Genomic DNA, 26,105 nt, shown 5'->3' with positions numbered 1-26,105 from the left:
ATGTCACATGGCATTAGTTTTATAATGAACACAGCAAATTGACTTGAAAAAGCAAATCATACCTTCTGGGGGCGTTCCAATGCTGCTGCCAAGACCCAAAATAGCCATCTTGTGAATCCTCGGCTCCAGCATCACAGCAGATTCCTCTCCCCTCTCCCAGTGGGGTATTTTGACAGGCTCCAGGTGGACGTTCTCCAACCCATCTCCCTTCAGGTTTTGCTGCATGATCTCGATGGCTTTTTCTAGGTTCTTGGAGCCACTTAGTCTGGGCCCAACAGTATCAACCAGAAGTGCCAGTCGCTCATAGGATCTGTTCTGGGCTTTACCATAAACAGTAAGGTTGATGATTGATTTAGCAACATCTCCATAGTGGGCAATTTCTTCTTTGATTTCTTGAAAAGTTCTCTGAGAGGGGCCATTCCCATATATAGCTTTCCCAGAGGCCAGGGGTAAAAGGTGAACAACACTGACAAATATGAAGAGAAGGAACATCGTTGTTTTTCCAGTCAGTCTTCTTCCTAAAATCATCTGTGTAAGGAAGAAATGTGTGTTAGGAGAAAAGAATCTCACAACTACCTGCCCATAACCCAGGGACTGCTTTTCAAATAGGAAAAACTGGTACCCTTATCAACTGGTACCCAGTTTCCATCAAATTCATAACTCCCAGGAATGAAGGAAAGAGACAGCAGTTGTCCTTATTGATAGCGTAGCATTTATTAAAGCCACAAATCACATATTACCTAGAAATCAGTTTAAAATCTGCCAAAAGATTATAATAAGAAGATAACTAGGAAAGAGAGGAAGAAATAGTGGTAACAGTGATAGGAATGTGCTGTGCTGTGCTTAATCATGTCCGACTCTTTGTGACCCCATGAACTGCAGCTTGGCAGGCTCCTCTGTCCATGGGATTCTCCAGGCAAGAATACTGGAGTAGGTTGCCATGCCCTCCTCCAGGGGATCTTCCCAACCCAGGTCTCCTGCATCGCAGGCAGATTCTTTACCAACTGAGCCACCAGGGAAGCCCAGTGATAGGGCTAGGGCAGTGTTATCTGCTACCCCTTTTTCTGAACAGTAGTAGCGCTCAGTTGTGTCGAGCTCTTTGCAACCCCATGGACTGTAGCCTCCCCCAGGCTCCTCTGTCTGTGGGATTGGAGTGGGTTGCCATTGGCTTCTCCGGGGGATCTTTCTGACCCAGGGATCGAACCCACATCTCTTGCATCTCCTGCATTAGCAGGCAGATTCTTTACCACTAGTGCCACCTAGAAAGCCCTTCTTCTAAATAGAATATGACCCAAATCCATTTCAGAGTTCCCTCTGCCTGAAAGGCCTATGGAACTCATCCTTTGAGGCCCTCTCACATGTTACCTTTTCTTGATCCTCTCCCTAACCCTATCCCCTCCACATCCTTTAATCTTCACAACTCTATGAAACAGTTTCTTATTATTACCTTCATATTAGAATTGAGGATCCTGAGATAGTGAAAGATTAAGTAACTTTCCAAAGACACACAAAGGCTTTCTAGCTCTAGAGACCATGATGAAAACAGTGTTACTCAAAGTATGGTTTGTGGACCAATGCCAGTCCACAGCTGTTTTTCCACAAAATATAAATACAAAGATTAAGAATAAACATATTCAGGGCTTCCCTGGTGGTCCAGTGATTAAGGATCCACCTTGAAATGCAGGGGGCACGGGTTCTATCCCTGGTCGGGGCACATCACACGTGCTGCGGGGGAACTAAGTCCATGTACCACGACTACTCCACAACTACTAAGCCCGTGCTCTAGAGCCACCAGCTGCAGCTACGAAGCCTGCGTGCCGAAACTACTAAGGCCCAAGCACCCTCGACCCTGTGCTCCTCAACAAGAGAAGCCAACCCAGTGAGAAGCCTGGGCACAGCTACAGAAAGTCAGAGAGCGGCAACAAAGACGGAGCGCAACCGAAAATAGAGTAAACACACTTAGCGCTGTGCAACACAGTAGCTAATAGTCTAATGAGGTGATTACAATTTAAATTAAATGAAATAAAATAATCAGCTTCTCAGTCACACTAGTTGCATTTCAAATGCTCAGTACCCACATGTGACTAGTGGATGTTGCATTGGGCAGCACAGCAAGAACATTCTATCGTCATAGGAAGTTCCACTGAATAGCACTAGCCCAGACACCTTTATAGACAATTGACAGAACAATGGTGTATTTGTCAAATCTAGTAACTAAAAAATCGTACTTTCCTTTGTATAACTCATTTTATTTTTCTAATTCACTATTATATTTTGCAAAAGTATCAGTCTGAAACAAATTCTAAATTTAAGAATCTGGTCCTTCATGACAGATATTTTGAGAAGCACAGTCATAAACTACTATAAGAATAAATTCCAGATTCAGACAGACAGCATACAAGGCCTCTTCCACTTCAAGCTCATCTCTCCACCTGCCCCTCTAGAGTACACACATTTTCACTCTCATTCTCATTTCTTCTCTCTCCCTCTCTCTCTCTCTCTCACATGCACCGACACACGTACACCCCTAAGCTTTGAGAAACTGAGCACCTGAAGTGTGGCTAGTCCAAACTGAGATGTTTTGTACATGTAAAACATTTACCTGATTTGATCTTTAAAATCAACTACTTCATACTTAAGTATGAGCAAACAACATAAATATTTCAGATATACTGGATTAAATATATTATTAGTAATCTCACCTATTTCTTTTTACTTTTTAATATGGCTATTAGAAATTTTTACCTTATATAACATTTATATTTATAATTAGCAATATTCTACCTACACTGAAGTGGACCCTGTTCTTCAAATACCCAGGTCCTTTCATAACTCTGGGTCTCTACTTATGTTCATTCCCTTTTATTGCAAGGACCTTCTCTTCACCCTGCTCCCTTTCTGTCACATGTTTATATTCACTCTTTAATCAGAATACATTAAAAATCACCTCTTCTATGGGGCCTTTGCAAACAATACCCCAGAGGTACATGCATCATTTCTGTGTGTCTACCATAACTAACTCTGTGTGTGTGTGTGTGTGTGTGTGTGTGTGTGTTAGTTGCTCAGTCATGTCCAACTCTTTGCAACTCGATGGACTGTAGCCTGCCAGGCTCTTCTGTCCATGGATTTCTCCAGTCTAGAATACTGGAGTGGGTTGCCATTCCCATCTCCAGTGGATCTTCCCGACCCAGGGTTTGAATTTGGGTTTGCTGCCCTGCAGGCAGATTTTTTACCATCTGAGCCATCAGGGAAGCCCATAATTAACTGTATTATTAACTAATATATTTGTTTATAAATCTGTCTCTCCTGCTCTCAAAGTCAAGTAGGGTAAATTATTCATCATTTCATCATTATATCCATACATAGGCACTCAATACTTTTTATGAAGGAGTTAATAATCCTTTAATCTCCCTAGGTCTCAGCCTCCCTAGAGTACGAGAGTACTTGTCTTTGCCTCCTTCACAAAGAAGCTATAGGAATTAAAAACTTGATATCATATTTAAAATTATTTTGAAAAATTATAAAACTAGATATTGCTGCTGCTTCTCTTTCATTATAACTACAGTTGACCACTGAACTACAGTTGATCTGGTGTGAGCTTCCCAGGTCCACTAATAGGCAGATTTTTTCTGATAAATACTACAGTAGTACAAGATCCAGGGTTGATTGGATCTGTGTATGCAGAACCATGGATCCAGAGGGCTGACTATGGGATTTCAGGGTCCACCATGGGTCCTGGAACCAATACCTCTCCTTGTTCAAGGGTCAACACATAGGTTTTTTCATTTCTACAGGTACTATACTGATGCTTGTGTTAAAAGTTAAATTTCATTAAACCATCAAAACATTTCACCAGATTGAAATTTATAAGAAAAGAAAAAAAGAGGTTAATAAGTTATCTATTAATTAGCACTAACCACAAGTATCTACTTCTTATTAAAAAAATTCTCTAAGCCTTCTGCAAACATTAATTAATGATTTCATAATACATTTCTAGTGATGGATTAGAATCATATTATGACAACACTGTAGAGATGCCAGTGAACTTAGGGATCCCTAGGCCGTACCCTCCTTTTATAGAAAGTTAATCAAGGCCTGTGATGTAATTCCCAGGCAGCTGACAAGCCAGCAGCTACAGTCAACCAGGTAAGTGGTCCAACTAGCACATACTTCCTAAAGGATTAAGAATGATTTTCTTATAGGAAGGGCTTCCCTGATAGCTCAGTTGGTAAAGAATCTGCCTGCATTGCAGGAGACCCTGGTTAGATTCTTGGGTCAGAAGGTCTGCTGGGGAAGAGATAGGCTACCCACTCCAGTATTCTTGGGCTTCCCTTGTGGCTCAGCTGGTAAAGAATCCACCTGCAATGAGGGAGACCTGGGTTTGATCCCTGTGTTGGGAAGATCCCCTGGAGAAAGGAAAGGCTACCCACTTCAGTATTCTTGCCTGGAGAATTCTACTGACTGTATAGTCCGTGCAGCCACAGAGTCAGACAAGACTGAGCCACTTTCACTTTCTTATAGGAAATTATATGCATTAACATATAATAGAAATTCAGTGAAGGATACTGAAAGGCAGTCTGAGAAGCAAATACACATAATAAAATATATGTATATAGAGTAGCACCAGAACAAAGAGAACAAAGGGGATCATGAAAAGCTACAGAAAAGACATAATATCTCAAGACAGGCTCAAGAAATGGCTGCCGCTGCTAAGTCACTTCAGTCATGTCTGACTCTGTGCGACCCCATAGACGGCAGCCCACCAGGCTCCTCTGTCCCTGGGATTCTCCAGGCAAGAATTCTGGAGTGGGTCGCCAGTTCCTTCTGCAATGCATGCATGCATGCTAACTCGCTTCAGCTGTATCCGACTCTGTGCGACCCCATGGACAGCAGCCCAGCAGGCTCCTCTGTCCACGGGATTCTCTAGGCAAGAATACTGGAGTGGGCTGCCATTTCCTTCTCCCCAAGAAATGGCTACAGAAGCAGAAAAAAATGAATGGCATCCCTATCATAGGGCCACCAGAACATCATCTGTTCGTCAATCCTGGTTGTCCAGAAAATAATGGGGCCTGAGTCTATCATTTTTACCTCTTTTTGCATATATGTCAACTGAATTAATAGGTTACACATCATTTTGATAATAATTCTTAATGCTTCTTAACATGGTCAGTTAAATAAATTTTGACATTAAAAATGATATAATTACTTTAAAACATAATTCAGTATTTTTGAGTATTGTTCTGAGTACCTTAACTTCACTGTTTCTTTAAATCCCACAAATGCAATAAATGCTTATTTTTAAAAGTAATTTAACTTTTTTTCCCAATGGATGAGTTTTTCCCGAGTATAAAATTTTCTAAGATCAAAGGCACAAAACAATGCATTACACAAGAAATCACCTAGAATACTTGACATAAGTAAACACTAAATACATGTTAGTTGATTCTAAACCTAGTTCTCCTCTGTAGCATAATCAGAAAATTACCAATGTAATACTTGGCTAGAATGCGTAATTATATATCTCTCCAATGGAGCACTACAAGAATATTATAGTTTATTTTATTATTATTGTTTTTAGAAAGGTACATTAGCCCAACTAAGATATGTCCTCACTAATAACTAGCAGAAATAATTATAACTAACAGTCGATATTTGGGGAGGTAAGAAAAATGGACCAAGATATTTCTATATCACATTCCACTCAAGAAAAAAACAAAAATATCATATATAATTTAAAAACACAAGGACTACATATAATTTGTACAAATCTGATATACAATTTGTACAAATCTGATACATTTGTACATTCCTAGCAAGAAATAAAGGATTAAAATAGTGAAATATACAAACAGAGTAAGACTAAATAAAAGCCAAAATCAAAAACAACTTGAAGAAATTTGTTGCTAATTCGCAGATTTAGGAACAAATTCTCAAACAAATGTTTGAGAATTACTCATCTCAAACATTTCCCCATTATAATTGTAAACGGAGCTTCATTTCTCCAGCCATTTAACAGGAATGTACTGAGCACCTTACCTACTAAGCACCAAAGACACAAATGTTTAAGATAATACTCATACCCTCAAATAGCCGTCAAGTATAGTAAAGAGACAGATAACGTTAAAGCCCGATAACTGAGATGGTTACAAGGTTCTGTGAAAACAAAGTGGAGGGGCGATTAGGAGGAGTTTCCTGGTGAAAAAAGCACTGTAATGGGGGACTTAATAAACAGTTCCCACCACATGTGTAGGAAAAGGAATGGAGGCTGGGATGGAGGGAGGGGTGGAGGGAGGGAGGGATGGAAGAAGGAAGGAAGGAAGGTAGGATAGTTTTCTTTCTGATCTTCAGTACAACCTGCTCCTTAGCACAAAGAATCCACACAGATTCCACATAAGGACAAGGACAGCATGTAGTTCCTCAAAATCCCCAATCAAGCCACTACTTATTACTTATGTGGGTTATTCCTTGGAATTTTCACAGAAGGAAAAATAACCCATGCTTACAAAACATGTGTTTGTCAAATAATTCATTTACAAAGACACTCAAGATTTTATTTAATATCCCTAAAATACTAATAACCCGATTGAAAAAAAAAATCTAGCACACTCTTGAGCAAATTACAGGACACTTGAAATGTCTAAACTTGAACTGAAACACACTTTCAAAAATATTATTTTTGTACACAAAAGTTTGAAGTCATTGTTCCTTTACTTGAATTCCAACTGTAGAAATATTAAATGTTATACTCTTCAAAATCTTAAGCAACTATTTTAAAACACTCATGCTGTATCATGTCTTTGAATTCAGAAAGTTATATATTCAAAGGAACCTTTGGAGCACTGTTTGAAAAAAGACTTTCTTTTCATATATTGCCTTCATGAGCCATAGTTACAGATTATCTTTTTCACAAAAAGAGATAAAATTGAAATGTCATTTTCATTCTTTTCTACTTAAATTTGGAAGGAAACTTAAGCAAAACCAACTTTGCTTCTGCTGTGAATTATATTCTCTCTAATAATAGGTTTATATTTTGAGGAAACAAAACAAAATCCTTGCTTCTATTTCTAAATCTTTTCCCTGAAATATTATTGTTTGAAAATGTCTCAGGCTATGATAGAAATGCCACAATGAATAGACTAAGTGAAGTGGAAAAGGACACAATGAAAAGAGAATATGCTGAAAGACAGAAAAAGTAAGATTTAGAGACTGAGATTTTTATTGATTTTTTTATTGTGTCACTTTTTCTTCTAAAGACTGCATATACTACTTATATAAGGACTTAAATATGCTCCCTAAACCTACATTGCTGAACAGGATTCACTGACACAAATTTAACTCTTTGTCTTCAGCCTAGCATGTGTAGCAGATACAATGGCCATAATTGCTAAATACTAGTTTAGAAACTGGCACATCAAAATTCACTTCCTGACTCCCACTAATGCTCCTAGATTTATAATAATTAGCCTTTTAACCATCTTAAGGAAGATTCTCTCCTTTATTCAATTCAAAGTTCAAACAAGACCAACCTAGACAGCATATTAAAAAGCAGAGACATTACTTTGCCAACAAAGGTCCATCTAGTCAAGGCTATGGTTTTTCCAGTGGTCATGTATGGGTGTGAGAGTTGGACTATAAAGAAAGCTGAGTGCCAAAGAATTGATGCTTTTGAACTGTGGTGTTGGAGAAGACTCCTGAGAGTCCCATGGACTGCAAGGAGATCCAACCAGTCCATCCTAAAGGAGATCAGTCCTGGGTGTTCATTGGAAGGACTGATGCTGAAGCTGAAACTCCAATACTTTGGCCACCTGATGCAAAGAGCTGACTCATTTGAAAAGACTCTGATCCTGTGAGGAATTGGGGGTAGGAGGAGAAGGGGATGACAGAGGATTAGATGGTTGGATGGCATCACCAACTCAATGGACATGGGTTTGGGTGAACTCCAGGAGTTGGTGATGGACAGGAAGGCCTGGTGTGCTATGGTTCATGGGGTTGCAAAGAGTTGGACACGACTGAGTGACTGAACTGAACTGAACTGCTTTCCATAGCTTATATCCAATCATTCATTCAGTCCTTCAAGAAAACTCATTGAGAACTTACTATCTACCAGGAGCTGTGCACGAATTTGAAAAAGATATAAAAATTAGCAAGACTCAGTTCCTACTGTTAGTAGACACTGTTAATTACTTATTTAATATCCATCCCTCCCTTTTCTTTCTAAACAAAACTGGATTTTATTTGGGGTGCAAAGTGTCCAGCCCATTAATCTAGGCCTTTTGCTCTTAATATGGATGGCACCAGTCTTATAAGATGTTTTGTAAATGTGGTGGGTAGGGGAGAGCGTATTTGGTTGTCATAAAGATGTGGGGGTCCTACTAGTAATGAGTTGGCAGAGGCCAGGGATACTAGACATACAGCTATGTGGAGGGAAATCCTGTCTACTAAGAACTCTCCTATATTCTACACAGATTTTTATTTTAATGTGAAAACCTATTATTTGAACCTTGACCCTAACTCAATTGTACATACAAATACATGCAAAACTGGTTTTTGTGCAGTTTTAATGCAAGCTTACTTTTTCAAGAAGCAACCACCATGTATATCAAGGGAGAACTATACTGTGCTTTTTTCAGGATTTTACTGAGAGCAGTTCATCATTTCGGTGAAATCCCAGTGACAACACTAGTCCTGGTACTGGAAACACCATCACCCCTGGGTCCACCTGCATTCACTGCGGTCATGGTCACTATGTAAGCGTCTGAATATGTCATTATGTCACCTAGTGCAGTCATGCCTGGGAATGTATGTTTTGAAGTACTTTATTATCAATTACCTTTATTTAATAGCTTCTTTATATTACAGTTAGGATAGCACAGTGATTTACCTGAAAATATGCAAAACCACCCTTATGGCAGAAAATGAAGAGGAACTCAAAAGACTCTTGATGAAGGTGAAAGAGGAGAGTGAAAAAGTGGGCTTAAAGCTCAACATTCAGAAAACGAAGATCATGGCATCTGGTCCCATCACTTCATGGGAAATAGATGGGGAAACAGTGGAAACCGTGTCAGACTTTATTTTTCTGGGCTCCAAAATCACTGCAGATGGTGACTGCAGCCATGAAATTCAAAGACACTTACTCCTTGGAAGGAAAGTTATGACCAACCTAGATAGCATATTCAAAAGCAGAGACATTACTTTGCCAACAAAGGTTCGTCTAGTCAAGGCTATGGTTTTTCCTGTGGTCATGTAGGGATGTGAGAGTTGGACCGTGAAGAAGGCTGAGTGCCGAAGAATTGATGCTTTTGAACTGTGGTGTTGGAGAAGACTCTTGAGAGTCCCTTGGACTGCAAGGAGATCCAACCAGTCCATTCTGAAGGAGATCAGCCCTGGGATTTCTTTGGAAGGAATGATGCTAAAGCTGAAACTCCAGTACTTTGGCCACCTCATGCGAAGAGTTGACTCATTGGAAAAGGCTCTGATGCTGGGAGGGATTGGGGGAAAGAGGAGAAGGGGACGACAGAGGATGAGATGGCTGGATGGCATCACTGACTCAATCGACATGAGTCTGAGTGAACTCCGGGAGTTGGTGATGGACAGGGAGGCCTGGCGTGCTGCGATTCACGGGGTCGCAAAGAGTTGGACACGACTGAGCGACTGATCTGATCTGATGCAAAAGCATATTATTTGTGATGCTTTATTCAGGATAATAAAGCAGACATTATAAATTACTTGTTTTGCTTTTTTTTTTAACAGGCACTGCATCTAATAGGATAGAGAACTAGTGATTTAAGTGAATTCAACAATTCTCTTCCTCACTCTTCCTGCTTACTTTTTAACCAGAGAAGACCCTGTGATCCAATTCTACTCAAAGATAACCCAAACAGAAGCAGTTGACAAAAAATGGCCATAATAATAGAGCTGCATCAGCTACTTTGTAACCATAAGGGTAACTCCAAGAGTACTGGTCCTGAGATCACTGAGCAGTTAAACCAACATCAGCACCACCAATCTGTCTGTTATGTGAGAAAAATAAACTACATTTGTTACAGCCACTGTTAACTGGATTTTCTGTTATTTACAGATGTCAACAGTTGGTAAAGAGTCCGCTGCAACACAAGAGACCATGGTTCAATTCCTGGGTTGGGAAGATCCGCTGGAGAAGGAATAGGCTACCCACTCCAGTATTCTTGGGCTTCCCTTGTGGCTCAGCTGCTATGTGGGAGATCTGGGTTCCATCCCTGTGTTGGGAAGATTCCCTGGTGAACAGAAAGGCTACCCACTCTAGTATCCTGGCCTGGAGAATTCCATGGACTCTATAGTCCATGGGGTCACAAAGAGACACTACTGAGCGACTTTCACTTTCACCTTATATTTCTAATTGCTATAATACTTTCAGGCCTTCTTGGGGATCCATAATTAAATACATTATTCATACTAATTAACACCATAAGTGCACTCAGTTCAGTTCAGTCCCTCAGTCGTGTCCGACTCTTTGCGACCCCATGAATTGCAGCATGCCAGGCCTCCCTGTCCATCACCAACTCCCGGAGCCCACCCAAACCCATGTCCATCGAGTCAGTAATGCCATCCAACCTCTCATCCTCTGTCGTCCCCTTCTCCTCCTGCCCTCAATCTTTCCCAGCATCAGGGTCTTTTCAAATGAGACAGCTCTTCGCATCAGGTGGCCAAAGTATTGGAGTTTCAGCTTCAACATCAGTCCTTCCAATGAATACTCAGGACTGATCTCCTTTAGAATGGACTGGTTGGATCTCCTTGCAGTCCAAGGGACTCTCAAGAGGCTTCTCCAACACCACAGTTCAAAAGCATCAATTCTTTGGCCCTCAGCTTTCCTTATAGTCCAACTCTCACATCCATACATGACTACTGGAAAAACCATAGCCTTGACTAGATGGACCTTTGTTGGCAAAGTAATGTCTCTGCTTTTGAATATGCTGTCTAGGTTGGTCATAACTTTCCTTCCAAGGAGTAAGTGTCTTTGAATTTCATGGCTGCAGTCACCATCTGCAGTGATTTTGGAGCCCAGAAAAATAAAGTCTGACACTGTTTCCACTGTTTCCCATCTATTTCCCATGAAGTGATGGGACCAGATGCCATGATCTTCGTTTTCTGAATGTTGAGCTTTAAGCCAACTTTTTCACTCTCTTCTTTCACTTTCATCAGGAGGCTTTTTAGTTCTTCTTCACTTTCTGCCATAGGGGTGATGTCATCTGCATATCTGAGGTTATTGATATTTCTCCCGGCAATCTTGATTCCAGCTTGTGCTTCCTTCTGCCCAGCGTTTCTCATGATGTACTCTGCATATAAGTTAAATAAGCAGGGTGACAATATACAGCCTTGATGTACTCCTTTTCCTATTTTGGAACCAGTCTGTTGTTCCATGTCCAGTTCTAACTGTTGCTTCCTGACCTGCATACAGGTTTCTCAAGAGGCAGGTCGGGTGGTCTGGTATTCCTATCTCTTTCAGAATTTTCCACAGTTTGTTGTAATCAACACAGTCAAAAGCTTTGGCATAGTCAATAAAGCAGAAATAGATGTTTTTCTGGAACTCTCTTGCTTTTTCCATGATCTAGCGGATGTTGGCAATTTGATCTCTGGTTCCTCTGCCTTTTATAAAACCAGCTTGAAAATCTCGAAGTTCACAGTTCACATATTGCTGAAGCCTGGCTTGGAGAATTTTAAGCATTACTTTACTAGTGTAATAGGGAAGAATAAATCTAACTCCATATTGGATCTTTTCTTTTACTTTAACCTTTGTATTCTATGCTTTTGCTTCAAGTTAAGAATGTTGCCTATAGCCTGAAATATACAGGATAGCCCATTCTCCAGGTTCTTAGCTTTAAAGGTTTAATGCTTTTCCATTCATATAGAGATAAAAAGTTGCAGAATAGAGAATAACATGTGTCTTATTGGAAGTTTACAGGAACATCCTGACCTGACCTAAGAGGACAGCTGCAAAAACAAAGGATTCCCACACCAAGAAGTTTGCAACAACCAGTAACACCTCCTCCATTTTTAGCACAAAAGAAGCCTGAATTCTAACTCAGGTAAGATGGTTCTTTGGGACAGTAGTCCACCACTGTCTCAGTCTACTAGCTTTCCAAATGAAGTCACTATTCCTTGCCCCAACAACTCTTTTTTGATTCATGGGCCTGACATGTGACAAACAATACAATCTTGAACTCAGGAACATAAGCAAAGCCTAGGACCTGGCATATGGTCTACCTAGACTTCCCACATGCATCTAAATTCTAAATTTCCAGGACCAAGCTCAGAATCTTCCCTTCCAAACCTGCTCCTGTTCCCCACCCCTGGTCAGCAAGTTAGAAACTGCACTGTGTTGTTGGATTCTTCCCTCTTCCTCGGGGAAACAGGTGAACAGCCAGCAGGTCATGTAACTCCACCTTCAGATTCTTTCTTGACCCATTTCCCTCTTTTCCACTTTACCATCACTTCCCTAGCTCAGAACCTCATTGCCCTTCTTTCGAAACCCTTCCTCACACACCTCCCTGCCTTAAACTCAGGTCCCTTTCCAATCTGTGTTCCATACTACCATCAGCTTTATCTAGAAGCCAAACTGAATGACTTGGGCTTAAAGCCTCTGTTGCCCAGTTTACTGTTCGGTGTTCTGGATGTGGCTTTCTTGACAGTTGTTTTCTGGTGTTCTCCCACCCTGACGTTGCAAGCCCTAATGAACATTTGCCATTCCTTTAAGTCAAAGAAAACTCTTTACACCTCTCTAATTTTGCTCCTGCTGTTTCCTCTGCCAAAAATGCCTTTTCATCTTTTCTCCTCCTGGAGAACTCATGATCAAAACCGAGGTCCAGCTCATCAGTCTCCAGCTCCAGGTAGAATCATTTGCCACCTTTGCAGTAGTGCACGGTATGCTCTGTGTCTGTGTGTCACCCCGTTGGAGTATACATCACTGAACAGCACTGATATTTCACTTTTATAAAATTCACCAAGCAAGTTCTCTGAAAGGAATGTGTTCTATATGTTTTTATACTAAGCAAATTGCACAATGTGCATGCTAAGTCACGTCAGTTGTATCCAACTCTGCAACCCCGGACTGTAGCCTACCAGGCTCCTCTGTCCATGGGATTCTCCAGGCAAGAATACTGGGTTGCCATGCCCTGCTCCAGGGGATCTTCCCAATCTGGGGATTGAACCCATATCTCTTATGTCTCCTGCACTGTCAGGCAGGTTCTTCACCATTAGTGCCACCTGGGAAGCCCAAATACCACACTGTCAGTAAATATTTATAGAAAAATACATTCATCAAACAAGCAGTTATATTTCACAACAGAAGTACATGGCTCCGATTCATCAGTTTAATGCTTACTTTTCCTGCATTAGACACTAGTTTGCTCCTTTAAACTACAGCATATTCTCAACTTTCTTTCATAAAGGGAGTCAAGTGACCTGGGACTTAGTCCTGGCTGTCCCTCTCTAGATACATGATCTTAAACAATTGATCTGAAGTCTCTCTTTATGTGTAAAATAAAGGGTTACATTCCAGCTCTAACATTCTATTATGGAGTCTCTTAAATATTTAATATCAATCACACTTTCTTTACACTCCATACTAGCACTTAAATAAATCGCCTTATACTATTTTGCCTCCTCCCACCAGCCAAAGTCAAGTGGGCCTTAGGAAGTATCACTGCGAACAAAGCTAGTGGAGGTGATGGAATTTCAGTTGAGTTATTTCAAATCCTAAAAGATGATGCTACCAAAGTGCTGCACTCAATATGTCAGCAAATTTGGAAAACTCAGCAGTGGCCACAGGACTGGAAAAGGTCAGTTTTCATTCCAATCCCAAAGAAAGGCAATGCCAAAGAATGCTCAAACTACCACACAATTGCACTCATCTCACACGCTAGTAAAGTAATGCTCAAAATTCTCCAAGCCAGGCTTTAGCAATACGTGAACAATGAACTTCCAGATGTTCAAGCTTGTTTTAGAAAAGGCAGAGGAACCAGAGATCAAATTGCCAACATCTGCTGGATCATGGAAGAAGCAAGAGAGTTCCAGAAAAAAACATCTATTTCTGCTTTACTGACTATGCCAAAGCCTTTGACTGTGTGGATCACAATCAACTGTGGGAAATTCTGAAAGAGAGGGGATACTAGATCACCTGACCTGCCTCTTGAGAAACCTGTATGCAGGTCAGGAAGCAACAGTTAGAACTGGACATGGAACAACAGACTGGTTCCAAATAGGAAAAGGAGTACGTCAAGGCTGTATATTGTCACCCTGCTTATTTAATATATATGCAGAGTACATCATGAGAAACGCTGGGCTGAAGGAAGCACAAGCTGGAATCAAGATTGCTGGGAGAAATATAAGTAACCTCAGATATGCGGATGACACCACCCTTATGGCAGAAAATGAAGAGGAACTAAAGAACCTCATGATGAAAGTGAAAGAGGAAGAGTGAAAAAGTTGGCTTAGAGCTCAACATTCAGAAAACTAAGATCATGGAATCTGGTCCCTTCACTTCATGGCAAATAGATGGGAAACAGTGGAAACAGTGGCTGACTTTATTTTTTTGGGCTCCAAAATCACTGCAGATGGTGATTGTAGCCATGAAATTAAAAGATGCTTACTCCTTGGAAGGAAAGTTATGACCAACCTAGACAGCATATTAAAAAGCAGAGACACTACTTTGCCAACAAAGATCCATCTAGTCAAGGCTATGGTTTTTCCAGTAGTCATGTATGGATGTGAGAGTTGGACTATAAGGAAAGCTGAGCTCCGAAGAATTGATGCTTTTGAACTGTGGTGTTGGAGAAGCCTCTTGAGAGTCCCTTGAACTGCAAGGAGATCCAACCAGCCCATTCTAAAGGAAATCAGTCCTGGGTGTTCATTGGAAGGACAGACGTTGAAGCTGAAACTCCAATATTTTGGCCACCTGATGCGAAGCGCTGTCTCATTTGAAAAGACACCGACATTGGGAAAGATTGAGGGCAGGAGGCGAAGGGGATGACAGAGGATGAGATGGTTAGATGGCATCACCGACTCAATGGAAATGAGTTTGGGTAAACTCCGGGAGTTGGTGGTGGACAGAGAGGCCTGGCGTGCTGCAGTTCATGGGGTCACAAAGACTTGGACACAACTGAGTGACTGAACTGAACTGAACCAGCCAACTGAACTTGAACTCACAAGGTCATTAACGATGCCCTTGTTGCTAAATCCAATAAAAAAAATTTCAATTCCTATCATATGTAACACCTAAAGCATTGACCATCATGGATAACCTCACCTTCTTCAAATACTCTTCTTTCTATATTTCTACTCTCCTTCTCAATCTTTCTTGTAGGGTCTCTTTTCTCCATATATCCTTGTAAAGTTTAAAAATAAAATAAAATTTAAAAATAAATAAATAAATAATAAAATAAAAAATAAAGTTTATTGTTTCCTAGGGATTTCTCCTGGAGAAGACAATGGCATCCCACTCCAGTACTCTTGCCTGGAAAATCCCATGGATGGAGAAGCCTGGTAGGCTCCAGTCCATGGGGTCGCTAAGAGTTGGGAATGACTGAGTGACTTCACTTTCATGCATTGGAGAAGGAAATGGCAACCCACTCCAGTATTCTTGCCTGGAGAATCCCAGGGACAGAGGAGCCTAGTGGGCTGCTGTCTATGGGGTCGCACAGAGTCGGACACGACTGAAGTGACTTAGCGGCAGCAGCAGCAGCAGGGATTTCTCCATAACCTACCATAAGAAGGCTTCATTAAATGTCTCTGCCACGGAACATATCACCCTGAACATGAATAAGGTATGAGCATTGAAGAAACAAGGGAGGAGAACTTAAGGAAGAGAAACAAATTCTAACAGCCATGCAAAGAACCCAGTGTATGACATTCCTCTTTCTTTCGGAAGTTAGTACAGTAACTGTGGGTTAGTGAAGTAATGAAAGCTGGGCTAAGGGTACACTGAGTGGCAGTCCCATTCGCAGAGGCAATCCCAGGAGCTCTGGGTTGGGAGGTGTGGGGGTGACAACCTGCTAAGACATCTACCACCAGACCTCTCTCCTTCCACTGGCCACACTGAACACCCAGGGCCCCACTCTACAAATGTCAAGTGACCTTCTCTCTCTTATCCCTTCACAGCCCATCAGGATGAGACACAGGGCTAACTCCTTTTTGTCCCTTGACATTTTATTGCTTACCAGTGAGCAGTTTTGAGAAATTTTAAGAAAATTGTTTGGGCTCACTTTACCAATTTTTTTTCTAGATTTCTTTATCTCTTTCTTGACTATATAAGATAACAAAGCCTTAATTCCTACTGTTCAAAAACAGGCATCTTTGTCATATAACTGAATGTAACTGACTTTTGACCTACATCATGCTGAGACTAAGAGCAATAAATATGAACCTTCCTTACATGTTGCTTCAGTGAAACAATATGATTAAAATGCCAATAAATTAAATCAACCATGAGCTCTAGGACAAATTCCATCTTCTGGGCATGCAAAATCTGTACGGAAACTTCAGATGAATAATGAGACAGTTCTTGGTCCCTTTGTTAGCGAAGGATGCTGGACTGACAATGAGGCTGGATCCCTTTGAGAACAGAGGTCCATGATCAGTGACTCTGCCACATGTGCACACATCTGCAATCAGCAGCCATGCCAAGCACATACAGTCAACAAAAATACAGAACAAGTCATGAAGAATGCAGCCCATACCCTTTGGGGAGCCAAATACAAAGCAGATAATCATAGACGTAAGTATTTTTGAGGTCCCGTGATCTGAGAGAAGTGAAGAAAGGGACAAAACGCCATGGGATTTTAGTTTCATAAAGTCCTAGTTTTCTAGAACTTGGACCCCCAAAGTAAGAGTAATAATAGGAAATGTTGCGTTTGTGTCAATAAAACCAGTGAAGCATTTGTCTTTGATCTGGTGATGTTAAAAAAAAAAAAAAAAAAAAAAAAACTACTACAAGGCACAGCAGTCTCTTCCAGAGGAAAGGCAGAGAATATGGCCTTTCTTGAATCAAACAAAATGCAGAAGGCTTCCAGAGACTCTGCTGCAGAAAACTATAAAGCTAGAGATATATAGATTTAATTACGACTTGCCAATACAGGGTTACAGTAAGCTGCCTGTACTAATGGGTTTTTACTGCTAAACAGCATGTTTTTGCCCATCTCTCTTCCCCTGAACTGGTTAATAATAAGTTCCAAGGAGCACTCTGGTAGAGATATTAGTAATTTCCTTTGGAACATGCCTTTTTGTTTCCCTCGCTTTAGCCAGCCCCCCACACCCAATTCTATAAACACAAAAGCAGAAAAACTCACTGAATCGTGCTGCAAACACAGTTCTTATTACAGCCCAAGCCAGGGAGGCCTGTTCAGCAAGTCACTAACTGCAAAATTTGCTATTAAACCTGTCAGACAGACCTGGATGAAACTGTGGGCTTCACTAAACAGCTGTTAAGTTTCATGAGCTTAAAAAGAAAATACCATCTAGCTATGCACTGTTAACAGAAACTCAGCATTCAGTTTTAAAACCTGATCTGCCGATACTCTTTTCCCCAAATCCTAACATTTGCTCTCTGCAATGAAATGGCTCAGAGAACGCAATGGCACCCCACTCCAGTACTCTTGCCTGGAAAATCCCATGGACGGAGGACCCTAGAAGGCTGCAGTCTATGGGGTTGCACAGAGTTGAACATGACTGAAGTGACTTAGCAGCAGCAGCAGCATGAGATGGCTGCCACACAGCACCATCAGCAAACATGAGCTGAGACAGCATACACACACACACACACATGCTCACTTGACAACAGTTCGTGCTCCCTCCTCTTGCAGTGGGAGCACTCAGCACCTGTTGCTTCAGGCTCCTACACCTCTCAGTGGTGTCAAGGAGAGATGAACGCGCTGAGCCCTCCCTGTCCCAGTGGTCACACATTAATCAGAGGTGGCAAAAGAAAAGAGTTAAGCCAAACGGATTCACAGTAATGGAGCTAAAACAATTACTTAAAGTGCTTAATCAGTCAATGTAAAATAAAACCCTGGTAGCACTCCATCAGAGCACAGCCAGCCAAATTATCCTGGAGAGAAAGAACACTCATAAAACAAGTTTTCTACAAAGTGGAGAAAGCAAGGTGATACAGCAGATGTTTGACAGCAGGAAATTAAAAAGCCAATTTTAAAAAATAAAAAAAGGAATTAGGGAGACACTTAGAGAGAGATGAGTTTGGAGTGTGGAACGACAGTGGGGAAAATATATCTCGGTCCAGAGGTGAGAAGGGAGGAGACAAAAAACCTTAAAGAGGCATGGAGCACCGGCTGAAAGTAACTTTTCTTAACGGGAAATTTCTAAATCCAAAAAGGAACTTATTAAAAGACAATCACGCTTATCAGGAGACTATGATTTAAAGGATAATGAACACAGACTTAAAGAAAAGATTCTCGGATCCCAGATAGAAACTGCAGAAGAAAAAAAGGAAAACAGAATGGTTACCTCTGGGGAGAGACCAAAAAAAAAAAAAAAAAAAAAAGGCTTGGGAGGACGGAGAAATAAAAGGTACCACAGCTCGTCTGGGTTTTGGTGATTTATTCCCCATATCTGACTCAAAAGATGAAAAGCCTAAATAGTCAGGTCACTCAAGTCATTGTTATGGGAAATGAGGTGAGGAAACACTGAGTCGGGAATAATCGCCCATAATTGCCTAGAGGTCTGCTCAATCTGTGAAGGATCGGCCTGTTTCCTAAACGCAGTGCGTGTGATTTCCCTCCAGAGGATGCAGGAAATTGTACCCTTTGAAACAGATGAGAAGTTTTGGATAACATCAGCTTCGACTGGAAAGCCCCCAGGTAATGAGTCGGCAGCTCGCAGCCTGCATAGCAGTGTCGGATACGTTTAGTAGCAGATGAGGGGAAGTTTGTTGTGACAGCTGGGCAGAAAAACAGACCTGAAGGTTAGGTGGATCTGCAACAGGAGACGGTGGTTTGGGTTTGGAAAAAGCAAAGATGTCTTCGGATGAGGAGTACACAGAGAGATGAACAAGAGAAAAACGCAGTGCGGCGGAAGTAGAGGAGCCAGCGGTGCAGACTTCTTGGCGTCGTTTCTGTGTCAGGAAGACCTGCTCATCGGTGAAAACGCCCACCCAACACAGTTGTACAGTTCGCTTTTACGGCAGTTAAGGCCTAACCAAGAGCTGGAATAATGTACTACTTGCAAGATGCATAGATGCAGAGTAAACCTGAGATATACTCGAAGATGATTTTACTTTCTGCTTGTCCTCCCCGGAGACCAGCATCCAGGCCTCTGTTCCCTCCACCCAGTCACGAAGGCCATCTCTCAGGCTCCGCACAGGTGAGGGCTGCCGGCCACCTGCCCGGCCCCTGCCCCCGGTGTTGTGTTCCGCGCAGCCCACGGTGCCTCATTTATTTCTCTCTCATCTTCCCTCTGCCGTCACCACTTGCTCAGAGGCCAACTGCTTCCCCTCATGACGTGTCACCGGCAGGACAGGAGAGTCCTCGTGCCATCCACGAGATGGTCCAGACCAGCATCAGGAGGAAAAGCCCCTGGTGAATTGGAAGCAGGAAGGTAAACGACAAGTGACAGAGATGCCAGCTGAAAATCCTCCAGAACTGACCACTCTGTGACCAAGTTCCTCACTGGATGCAGCGGGAACGGGAGATAAAGGAAGGAAGAAAACCAGTATTGACCCTTGTCTCAGCACGTGACCGGGGTCCGTGCTTTCATGTATATCATCTGATTTAATCCTCTCCCTCAATCACGGAAGGAAATAATAATAATTACTTCCAAAACAGAGGTTCAGAGAACATCATGTGATGTGCTTATGCGATCTGAGTGATTTGCTCATTGTCGCTTGAGTACTAAACTGCAGAAGCTTTTCCACTGCTTCTCTGAAGCGGTAACTTTGACTCAACTTTTGAAAAGCCTTGCCTGACTTGATAAGTTTGGGTTGGATGATCCTCCTATAGGTCCCAGTGCTACTCTGTTCCGAGTACTTTCTCCATGGTACATATCACTCTGCATCATAAATCGCCTGTTTCTCAGCCTCTATCTCTAGGCTGAAGGCTCACAGCTGTGGTTCAGGGTCCCTTCGTGCTAAATACAATGCCTGGGCTCTATGTGCTTGAGGAATGCTGGCCAGAAATGAGAGTCCCACCCCATGCTGTCTCTCAATAGTACTGCTCGGAATTTTAATTTAACCAAGTGCTTAGCAAACTGAAAAAGAGAAGCTGCAAAGATTAAACGTGTCCTACTTCCAAGCTCCTACTGTATAGTCTCAATGGTACAAATGCTATTATGTGGAGCATGTTTATGGACTTGTGAAAGAAATAGGGTGTTTAAATGCAAGTGACTACACAATGCCACGGTACTTGCTATTCCCTGGTTGGAAATGAATGTTAGGTGGAAATGTCTGTGTCTGACAGTAGGTTTTTTTCTCCAGGTTCTATTCCATAGAGTAATGAGAACACTAAGTTCAGTCTTCACTCTTGGAGTCCCACAGACACCAATCATTCATATGCAATATCACAACTTCAAAATGTTTAAGGTGCTCTGAACTTCAGTGGATTCTTTCTTTTAGAGATGGGAACAAGAAGAGACACAAATTATCAATACCTCTTAGCCCATGTTTTCAGGAGACATTCTGGTTTCTGCACCATAGAACCCACGCAACTCTTTCAGCAATTATATTCCAATGCCTGACTCCAAAGCAAAAAATATGTGACTTGACCACCAGGAATGTGTGTACTAAGTTCAAGCCCAGGGCAGAATGACTATGTCTGAGTTATCACCCCTGAAACCCCATCAGTTAGTAAAGTCTAATCAATCCAGAAAACCAGCGTAAAAAGGTCACCCAAACAACTATGTCCAGACTGAAGCAAATCTGCCTCTAGTTACTTTTCTCTCTTGTTCCAAACACATCTAAGTACAGACTTTCATAAAGGCACGTGCAAAGGCTGGTTTTACTGAATTCCACACCCAGTGGGGATAGCAAATTGTGGATTTAAAAAAATTAGCCTCTAGCTACTAGAACCAGACTTGAACGTGCATTTAATTCAAAGGTACTGAACTCAATGAAAAAAAGCTCAACCTTTCTCAATTTGTCGTGGTATTTTGTGATTCCATGCTGAAATATCAGGTCTGCCAACACTGTAAGGAATCTCCTCTTGATCTCCTAACTGGCTGGACTGGATATTTCCGAAAGCATACAAGAAAAGAGTTGCCCAAATGCTGCTGGGATAGTGGAAATTCTAATAGGCTTGAAAGCTGATGGCTAATATTCTTGTATTTTCCACCTTATTTTTTGAGTCTTCATACCATTAGTCTAAATGTTTTCAGCCACTTTTTAAAGCAGCTTTACTGAAGTATAATTAACATATAGTAATATTGTATATTTAAAATACACAATTTGATGAGTTCTGACATATGTTTAAACTCATGGGACCATCACAATTAAGATAATGAACATATTCTGTCAAACTCCCAAAAGTTTCTTCACGCCCTCTGCTTGACAATCCCTCCCTTCTACTCCACCTTGAACCCTTTTACTCCTGGCCCAAGGAAACCACTGATCTGCTTTCCATTAATAAACATTAGTTTGCATTTAGTAGAATTTTATATAAATCGAAGTACATAGTATGTATTCTTCTTATGGCTGGCTTCTACGACCCATCATAGCTATTTTGAGATCCAGCCACATTGTAACATGTAAATTCATTTTTTTTTCTGAGTAAAATTTCATCATTATGGATATACTGCAGTTAATGTACCCATTCAACTGTTGATAGATATTTTGGTGGTCTCCAGTTTGGGGCAATGACAAATAGAAGTAGTATAAATATTTGTGCAAACTCTTTGTATGAATATACACCCTAGTAATGGAATGGCTGGACCATGAATGTGTGTTCAACTTTTTTTAAAAATGCCAAATTGTTTTTCAAAGTGATTGTGCCATTTTACTTTCCCACCAATAGTATACGAGAGCTCTAGTTCTTTCATATCTTTGCCACACTTGGCATGGTCAGTCTTTTCGTATTTTCCTAATGGTGGCTTTGTAGTTTTATTTTATATTTCTCTAGTGACTAACAATGGTGAGTATATTTTCATGTGCTTATTTGCCAACCACATTCAAATCCTTGGCCTATTTTTTATTGGGTTATTTTCTTATTAGTCAGATCTCATAGTTCTTTGTATATTCTGGATATAAGTTCTGTATCAGATCTATGACTTCCAAATATATTTTTTTTCCCCATCTGTGATTTGTCTTTTCATTTTCTTAACAGTGTCTTTTGCAGAACAGAAGTTTTCAATTTTGAAAAAGCCTGATTTATCAATTTTTCCCCAAAACTTATTATAAAGCTAACATAATAAAGATAGCATGGTATTGGAGTAGAAATAGATCAATAGAGCAGAACAAAGACTACAGAGATCAACTCACATTTATATAAACAACTGCTTTTCAACCAAGGCCCAGAGGCACTTCAGGAAAGAGAGGAGGTTCTTTTCAAAAAATGTTGCTAGTTTCTGGTCTTACCTTTAGATCTTTAATCCATTTTGAGTTTATTTTTGTGTATGGTGTTAGAAAGTGTTCTAGTTTCATTCTTTTACAAGTGGTTGACCAGATTTACCAGCACCACTTGTTAAAGAGATTGTCTTTAATCCATTGTATATTCTTGCCTCCTTTGTCAAAGATAAGGTGTCCATATGTGCGTGGATTTATCTCTGGGCTTTCTATTTTGTTCCATTGATCTATATTTCTGTCTTTGTGCCAGTACCATACTGTCTTGATAACTGTGGCTTTGTAGTAGAGCCTGAAGTCAGGTAAGACCAGAAACTATAAAACTCCTAGAGGAGAAGATAGGCAAAACACTCTCTGACATACATCACAGCAGGATCCTCTATGACCCACCTCCCAGAATATTGGAAATAAAAGCAAAAATAAACAAATGGGACCTAATTAAACTTAAAAGCTTCTGCACATCAAAGGAAACTATTAGCAAGGTGAAAAGGCAGCCTTCAGAATGAGAGAAAATAATAGCAAATGAAGCAACTGACAAACAACTAATCTCAAAAATATACAAGCAACTCCTACAGCTCAACTCCAGAAAAATAAATGACCCAATCAAAAAATGGGCCAAAGAACTAAATAGACATTTCTCCAAAGAAGACATACAGATGGCTAACAAACACATGAAAAGATGCTCAACATCACTCATTATCAGAGAAATGCAAATCAAAACCACTATGAGGTACCATTTCACGCCAGTCAGAATGGCTGCGATCCAAATGTCTACAAGCAATAAATGCTGGAGAGGGTGTGGAGAAAAGGGAACCCTCTTCCACTGTTGGTGGGAATGCAAACTAGTACAGCCACTATGGAGAACAGTGTGGAGATTCCTTAAAAAACTGGAAATAGAACTGCCTTATGATCCAGCAATCCCACTGCTGGGCATACACACTGAGGAAACCAGAAGGGAAAGAGACACGTGTACCCCAATGTTCATCACAGCACTGTTTATAATAGCCAGGACATGGAAGCAACCTAGATGCCCATCAGCAGATGAATGGATAAGAAAGCTGTGGTACATACACACAATGGAGTATTACTCGGCCATTAAAAAGAATACATTTGAATCAGTTCTAATGAGGTGGATGAAACTGGAGCCTATTATACAGAGTGAAGTAAGCCAGAAAGGAAAACACCAATACAGTATACTAATGCATATATATGGAATTTAGAAAGATGGTAACAATAACCCTGTGTATGAGACAGCAAAAGAGACACTGATGTATAGAACAGTCTTATGGACTCTGTGGGAGAGGGAGAGGGTGGGAAGATTTGGGAGAATGGCATTGAAACATGTATAATATCATGTATGAAACGAGTTGCCAGTCCAGGTTCAATGCACGATACTGGATGCTTGGGGCTGGTGCACTGGGACGACCCAGAGGGATGGTATGGGGAGGGAGGAGGGAGGAGGGTTCAGGATGGGGAACACATGTATACCTGTGGCAGATTCATTTCGATATTTGGCAAAACTAATACAATTTTGTAAAGTTTAAAAATAAAATAAAATTAAAAAAAGAAAAGGCAGAGGAACCAGAGATGGAAAAAAAAAAGTTGCTAAAACAATTAAATATCTATACACAAAACTAAAGAAAAATCTCACTTCAATACATATATCATGCGTTCAATTATGTTCCCCTCTCAATTCATATGTTGGGGACTTCCCTGGTGGTCCAGTGCAATGAACCATGCAATGCAGGGACATGGGTTCGATACCTGGTCAAGGAACTAAAATTCCACATGCTGAGGGGCAACAAAGCCCGCATACTACAATTACTGAGCCCACATGCCACACATGGAGATTGTGTGCCACAACAAAGGATCTCACAGGACACAACGAAGACCCAGCACAGCAAATAAATATTTAAAAAAAAAGTTCAAGTCCTAACTCGCAGTACTTCAGAATGTGACTGTTACGTAGAGAGAGTGTCTTTAGAGGGGTAATTAATTTAAAATTCGGTCATATGGGTGGCCCTTAATACAGCATGACTCATGTCCTTATTAGAAGAAGTCAGAACTCAGATATGCATAGGGGAAGGACCATGTGAAAACGAAAACAGCCACCCAGAACCCAAGAGGAAAGGCCTCAGGAAAAGTAACCCTGTTGATACTCCAACCTTTGGCTTCTGGCCTCCAAAATTGTGAGAAAATAAATGAATTGTTTAAGCCACTCAGTCTGCAGTGCTTTGTTATAACAGTCCTAACAAACACCCAAAACTCTCACCATATATAAAAATTGACTCAAGATGGATCACAGATCTAAATTTAAAACTTAAAACTAGAATAACTTCTATATAAAAAATATTTGTGACCTCGGGTTACACAAAGATTTCTAAGATACAACACAAAATAGAATTCATAAAGAAAAAACTGATAACTTGGGCTCACTTTTTAAGCATTTTTCCTTAAAAAAAATCTTATGCAGAGCCCCTATATATAGAACAGATATAAACAGAGCTTCTTTTGAAGAGGCAAGGATCCTGGATAGTTTCCTTAGTCCTTCCGTCACCTTCCTTTGTGTGAGGAAGATGTCTCTGAGACATCTCTGCAGAACACAGAGCTCAAAGAATAAAAAGTGGAAGCCATTAGATTTTATTAACAGGATGTTTGGATCTGCCCAAAATAATAACCACTGTTTGGATCTGCCCAAAATAATAACCACTAGCTTTTATTGAGGAGAGGGAAGTGGCAACCCCCTCCAATACTCTTGCCTGGAAAATCCTATGGACGGAGGAGCCTGGTGGGCTGCAGTCCATGGGGTCGCTAAGGGTCGGACACAACTGAGTGACTTCACTTTCACTTTTCACTTTCATGCATTGGAGAAGGAAATGGCAACCCACTCCAGTGTTCTTGCCTAGAGAATCCCAGGGACGGGGGAGCCTGGTGGGCTGCTGTCTTTGGGGTCGCACAGAGCTGGACACAATTGAAGCGACTTAGCAGCAGCAGCAGCTTTCATTGAGAGGCTATTTAGGTGTAATGTAATGTGATAGATACTTTATTATTTGCTTTTTTTCTTTTAATCCCATGATGTAGATGTTATTTATATTCACACATGAGGGAAATTTAAGGCTCTCATAGCTGGTACATTTCACAGGTGAAATCTGAACCCAGTTCTGACCCCCCATGTCCATAAACTTTCAGGGACACCTCACAGTATCTTGAAACCAAACATTAAAGATAAGAACCTAGAGTTTTGTGGCCATAAACCAGTTGTACAAAATAACTGTCCATTCTAAAACATGAAATTATTTTCCCAGAAAAATAAAAATAATGTATTATAAACATCCTGATATACTTCCAATAAAGCCACACCAGCATGTGATATTGTGCTCTAGGGCCAGGTTTTTTGGCAAGCCCCTCTCCCAGACACACACACACCCACACCTTCACTACTATTAAGCACGTGGCGTATGGCGGGGTTGCAGCTGATAAATTCCATTTGTTTAAAAGCCTCGGTAGGGGTTTCCCTGATGGCTCAGCGGTAAAGAATCTGCCTGCCAATGCAGGACTTAATCCCTGATCCCTGGCTCAG

The 26,105-nt window shown here is 41.0% G+C and overlaps 1 protein-coding gene across 6 annotated transcripts in view; it reads right to left on the bottom strand.

The window, feature by feature from the left end:
* Positions 1-26,105, bottom strand: part of CPQ (carboxypeptidase Q) — a 573,403-nt gene that overhangs the window by 441,871 nt on the left and 105,427 nt on the right. For all 6 annotated transcript variants that reach the window (XM_025265059.3, XM_025265060.3, XM_044928552.2 and 3 more), the window contains exon 2: positions 63-528. In XM_025265059.3, the coding sequence (XP_025120844.3) occupies positions 63-528 (466 nt within the window). The remainder of the gene's footprint in view (positions 1-62; positions 529-26,105) is intronic.

This window comes from Bubalus bubalis, chromosome 15, assembly GCF_019923935.1.
Source record: "Bubalus bubalis isolate 160015118507 breed Murrah chromosome 15, NDDB_SH_1, whole genome shotgun sequence".
Taxonomy (NCBI): Eukaryota; Metazoa; Chordata; class Mammalia; order Artiodactyla; family Bovidae; genus Bubalus; species Bubalus bubalis.
Note: the sequence above shows the minus strand (reverse complement) of the source record. Positions and strands in the feature narration are given on the sequence as shown.